This window comes from Anopheles marshallii, chromosome 3, assembly GCF_943734725.1.
Source record: "Anopheles marshallii chromosome 3, idAnoMarsDA_429_01, whole genome shotgun sequence".
Lineage (NCBI taxonomy): Eukaryota > Metazoa > Arthropoda > Insecta > Diptera > Culicidae > Anopheles > Anopheles marshallii.
The window spans coordinates 75,698,337-75,704,640 of record NC_071327.1 but is presented as its reverse complement, the minus strand read 5'-3'; the positions used below and the strand labels follow the sequence as shown (position 1 = coordinate 75,704,640).

General features: G+C 41.8%; 1 protein-coding gene across 1 annotated transcript; it reads left to right on the top strand.

The window, feature by feature from the left end:
• The first annotated feature begins 817 nt into the window (after positions 1-817).
• LOC128714749 (uncharacterized) lies at positions 818-4,152 on the top strand. Its single transcript, XM_053809630.1, has 4 exons — positions 818-829; positions 3,619-3,726; positions 3,805-3,879; positions 3,970-4,152. Exons 1-4 carry the CDS (start codon positions 818-820, stop codon positions 4,150-4,152), a joined length of 378 nt encoding a protein of 125 aa, XP_053665605.1.
• Positions 4,153-6,304: the final 2,152 nt, after the last annotated feature.

The following is a 6,304-nucleotide window of genomic DNA, read 5'->3' as shown; positions in this document are numbered from 1 at the left end:
TATATTTTTGGAAAAAAATGATAATGAGAAGGAAATTTCATGTATCAATTTCATAAAACATCCCAAAAAATATTGAAAAATGTATTTGATAATAAACAAAGTCAACTAAGTATTTTATAAGAAATATTGTATAAAAGATGTAATAAAAATCCATAAGAATACATATGAGATTAAAAATATTTATGTGTATCTCAAAAGCATCTTTCCTAAACAAAAACGCCAATATTGTACTAAATTCAACTACTCAAAACAAATCAGAGTTATAATAAGTTATATGTGAAACTTGTGAAGCAATTAACCAATGAAGAATGATATGTCTTTACGATTGATTTGAATGCAAGAAAAGACCAAAGTCTATGAATTATTGATTATTATTATGTACTACATCATCCTACAGCAACTGTACCGTTGTGGTCAGTCTGCATCGAACACCACACACCCAACGTCATCGTGCAGATACTGCACGCCGGGTTCGTCGCTTCTCGTGCGCCAGCGATCCCCCACCCCAAAAACATGCCCTCCACCGAAGATCACCCGGGGCAGGTGAAAGAGATCAAACAAGGCTCAAATTTAACGTTCGCTCTGCAACTTACGGTGGCTCAGTACGGTACCCGCCACCGAACCAGTCGCACCAGTATCACACGATCTTATCGCAAGCGCAAACGTGTGCACAGAGCAAGTTTCCGATCGTTCGCATACGAGTTTCTTGTCTGTTTCCTCACTTGGCGTTGCGTTGAAGTCACCCTTAGCACTGTTGCTAGTTTTTGTTATATTTTACTTCTCACGCGTGTGAATTTTACACCTCCAGCACAAAAAAATGGCCAACAAAGTAAAAGTGAGTGAAAAAATGTTCAGGTGCAACATGTAGGTTGTTCTAAGTGACGGGAATATTTAGGCTCAAACCAATTCGGCTATTTGTTCTGTTTGTTAGCTGATCGTGATCTGCGGGCTTAGGTGTATGTTGATTCAGCCTTCTAACTGGGTCATGCTCCAGTTACATAGTTTCGTTTGGCGATATGTTTTAAACGGTGAATAAGTCAATGGCCGACGGTGATCACCCTGCGGCCGTACATGGAACGAACGAGCGGTGGATAGTGTTGCGCAAAAAAAAACTGCCCAAAATAGTCGTTTCGCAGTGTTTCATGTACGGGGAGCGCTGTCGAGGTTGGACGCTCGTATGGGAAATGTTTTGGGTGAATGGCACAAAATGAGCGGTGAAGTGTTACGATGTAGCGTGATAGAGTTAACGGAGTGTTAGATATTGCTGGAATCAATTAAAGATCTTGCCGATAAATCAAGCGTAGAGCAATTTATCATTTTGCAATAATTATTTAATTTTATTACTTTATCTTGATTTTATAGCTATTACTTTATTGCAAAATAAAATGTTATTTTCAAGGAGGGATTGGATATGACCAGATATGCAGCTTGTATTTATTTTACTAAATGTACCAAAATAGTACAAGTTTGTTTTAAAAAAGCCGCACATCTGTTCGAAAAATTCACACCAAATTAAAATGAATCATTCTTGCAACGTTGCATACACGAATTAATTATGCTTCTTTCACAGTAAACACAGTAAATCCCATTTAATTGGAATGCCGCTTGGCGAGCGTATGCCGGCGATATATATCCCAAAGTTTCATTGCAATTTCACTGTTTATTGATGCAAGAATTTCTTACGCTGGCAACAACATTCAGCGTCCAAACAGACGCATGCTGACCGACGATAAAGGAACTTTATTCCATTCGCTCGCATCACCACAATTCATGCAACGCATTCTGGTCTTTTGGTTTATTTACACGAGAAACAGTACAGTTGCAATTGGTCAACGAAAAAAGCTGCCCAACCGCACGGATACACACGTTTCATCCCTATATTTGAAGTCCTGACCAACACTACAGCCCAGATTCACTCTGGCTGCAATTAATTAAACAACATTTCCACCCAAGCGACTAACCATTAAGTGGCACACATATTCGGTGCACCCGACCGATTGAAAGCCCTCGCCGTGCTGTCACTTTTATAGTTTGCAAATTGTCGACAACGGTTTGCCGCCGTGCCGGTTTCCGGTGCACGGTGTTTAATGGATGGCAGCGCAAAGTAAAATTAAAACCCGAGACACCAGCTCACCGTGAAGCAAAACTTTCCACAGTACCGAATTGGGGAAATCCGGGTCCGGCCAACAAAGCACATCATCCACTGCGTTCTTTTCCGCAGCACATTCGTTTGTGGTTGGAAGATACGTAGGAATCGTCAAAATAACATCTCAACCACTGTCCCATACACGGATGACCGATGTGGAAACTTTTTTACGACTCACTCATGTTGGTCCGTCGGACCGCAAGCCGGTCGGGAACGGTGCACTGGGAGGGGGGAAATTAATTTTCCAAAATGACACGAACGAAGCTAAGCGAGTCCGTGGTTTTAATCGGGAAGTCAATTGGCCGGAAAAAAATTACCACTATCGGCCCTGGTTGCATACCGTCAACCAGGGTGATGCAGTAACAAAAAAAGAGAGCGGGAAATGGATGCTGGCAAATGTGTTTTGTTCAGCATCATTTAATTTCGCTCATCTCGAGGTTAGGCGAGCAGTCAATTTATGCTACACCGTTCCCAGTCACGTAGCGTTGTGGTGAAGGATTGTCGGGCGAGGAAGGGAAACTCCTCCTCGAGGAGGGAAAGAAGTGCGGAATGCTACAGTGTCCATAGAAATTCACTCTAAAGCTTAGCATTTTCTGGGATACAGACTCTAAAATAAACAGTTGCAAAATAAATTAAAAACATTCTTTTGGTACCGGTACACTGCAGCAATAGTTCTTCAAACAATTTCGCTTCAACGAATAGTTACTACGAAATACAAATCGCTAATTCGTTTTAATGATTATTATTAAATTTGATCTATTATTGTCATAGTTAAATGTTTCCTGTGAAACAATTAGGAGTCTACTAACTGCAAATGTCATCGCGCTAAGAGCTTCTAATTAATGACAAAAATAGTTGCAAAGCGCAGTTTACAAAACTTTACTAGTTCTGATTGCACTAAACTACTTGTTTGCATACGCTTAATAAAGGGAAATTCAAAAGTATTGCCCATTGGCCCATTGGTGAAAACTGTGACCTTAAACAGTTCAGAAATGCATTCAAGTATGAGGTCTGAGTATATCGTTGCAGAAAAGAACGATAATTGGAACTATAGATCCAGAACCAGTCTCAAGGTTTTACAAAGTGAACCTTCAACTGTGGTTTTGAAATGCTTGTAAAAAGAGCTTCATTTAATGGGACTTAAATGATTCCATAGTTTTAAAAATATTAAGAGTAGTAATGTCTAGCCCATTGCTTAACCACCCTTACAAAACAAAATATATACAGTCGATTGGCAACATAACAAATTGATATGTGCCGAAAATTGATTTATTGGAGCCATTATTCTGCATTGAAGAAATAATTCTTCCATTGTTTGACGAGAAGATCTTTTAAAACATTTGTTCGCTGTGATATTAGTTTAATGATTATTGAAAGATCATTGCCCTCGTCCACCGGTGCCTTAATGCACTGAAATAACATGTTCATCAAATAATTTGATTAAATTAAGCCCATTCAACCACTTCTTCCAGCTCATCACCAGCCAGTGCATCCGATTCGGAGCCATTACGATGGTGCTGTTTGCATTGCTCACCGTGGCACCCTGCAGCGCCCGTCCCGCCATCGAAGGGGACGAGTCGGTAAGCTTCCGGACAAACCGCCAACCGGCTTTGGCCACCAGCTTCAACGTTCCAAAACTTTGTCTTGATTTCTTCTAGGCTGACGGTAAAATTGTCAATCAGAGCGCAAACATCAACCAGCCCCGATCGAGCATACTGGACAACATATTCAACGTAAGTAAGCGCGCTCGTAAAACTTCGCACCCACACTCACCACCGGTGGGGTTTTGTCCCACTCCCGTTCCCGCTTTATCGCATGTACAGATCCCGATCCAAACGCTGAAGGCCGTTAACGATCTGGTGCAGAGCATTGCCGGAAATTTGCAGCAAGCCGGTTCCGGCAGCTACTTCCGGGCACGGTCCAGCAACGTGCGCAACATAAACGTCAACGTGGACGAGGACGAGAACGAGGACGGGAAGAAGAAGAAAACGGACGAGAAGAACTAAAAACTTACCCGCACACCCGGCCCCCAAACGTTTGATTTGCATTTTGCTGCGAGGTCGCTAATTGCATTGCCGCTAGTACGATGGTGGAGGAAGCAAATTCGAAAACAAAAACAAACCAACATCGATGCTAATGGTATGGCGCAAGAAACACGGCGGCATATGTTGGCAGATTGCACGCTGGGGCCTGATTGCACGCGTAATTGTCATTATTACCGGCGTAATTGTAAATACTGTAAAGTTCTGTGATCGATTGCGAGGGTTCATTTTTTTTTGTTGCGGATGGGCACGAAGGCACTTGTGCGTGTGAGTGCGTTTCACAGGTTTGCTTCAAACTGCTCAGAACGGTTGTGTGTTTATGCAACCGATGGATGAAGGTAGGGCGATTTGAAAGAAAATGGGTTTGATGGCTTGAAACTAATAAAACAAAAAACCGCCATATCATCTTAGCTCTTTGCTAGTGTCTTTGTATCAATCCCAACGATGTCAAGGTGTTCAGTGAAGTGGCAGTTTTGATTGGACATAGCACCCGGGAGAACTATTGGGGAGGCTTTTAATCGCAGATATAGCACCAGAAGTTTCAACGGTTAATTACCGCGGTGGGTTCACCTTGGATAGTGAGAATACAATCAAACGCGCAACCGTGCTTCAATGGAAGGTTATTGATGCAACAACACCTCACTTACAGAATGTTCTTGAACCGTGGATCTCCAATTACTAGCAGTGATGCTTGGGTTTTTGGTGTGATCGTCCGATAAAGGTGATGAACTGACTATGCAATTAAACTCTAAACCTCATCTCATGTGAACACACAAATAATACATTCAAATTAATTTCCATTCTTGTTCAAAATATTTGAGACGCATAAACGTACATTCAAGATTTGAGTAACTTTGTGTGAAAATATTTAAAAACACTGCTCATTTCTAGCTTTCAATCGGAAGATAACCAATTGGAAAATTTATCTTTTGATGGTACATAACAGTTAATTTGACAGACTATCGGTTTTTCGATAGATCTCCATTGCTACTTATCTGTTTTTCTTGAGAAAATTTAAATAAAAGCAAACGTTTTTTTTTGGATTTTTCTACTTCAATTATTTCGTCTATTTCAGTCCCGCACAATTGTAAATATAAGTTAATTATCGTTCTGAAACTTTTTTCCAATGTAAAGTTGTGAAAAATTTCATGACTTATCTTCATACCAGCAATCGCATGAGCTGCGTCCACTGTGCACTGCAACAATGCGAGATCCATTTAACTTTCCATTGCACTCTCACAAAACAACACAAGCAAAATGCCTCATGCGTTCAGGCGTGGTACATGTTGCCATTCGGCCATTAGCCGTGAGTGGCACCATAAACACCATAAGCATACACGGAATTGCATCAAGCGCATCGAACCATTAACCTCGTGGTGTTTTCCTTCTGTCGCTCTCTCTCTCTCTCTCTCTCTCTCTCGTTCAATCCATCGCCATTGGCCATGTTCGAATGTTTCGATCGTTTCGATCGTAATGATGGCCGAAGGTCATACAGCGGGGGGAGAATGTTTCCTCTCCCACAATAATCCTTGCATGGTAAAAAAAAAGGTCAAAAACATGACGCGTCGAATGGGGTTTGGGAAAACCCCATACTTTGTGGTTCTCCTCGTAAAGCTCGGCGGTTTCACTGGCAGGGTGCATCGAACTGCATCGGCTTTCGTGCCGTAAACCAATTTAACGTTAAACGAAACCGTAAGCAGAAGAAAAAATAGTGAAATTAAACCAAACAGCGTTGTTTGTGTGCGTGCGGTTCACATATTCAAGACGGGTGAGTAAAAAGTGGTTTACACAAGGGTTCAACGACATGTCCCCCGAAAGGGTAGATTTGGAAAAGTGACGCAGAAAGAAAACGGACCGGAGTTTATGTTTATCATTGCGATTCCTTCCTCTAGAAAGAAAAGCACTCAATTGTCGTCGAGTCTGCATTCGGCCAGCAAATCAAACAAAGCACAGGAAATCTTATGTGCTGCACGGGGACGGGACAACAGCGCAGGAGCTTTGTATGCAACAACTTGGCGCAGTTCTGTTGCGTGGTTTGATGCTGCATGAACGGATGCCATGTTGAATGGGTACAACAACACATAAATAATTGAACGCCCAGACACACGGAGGCAAC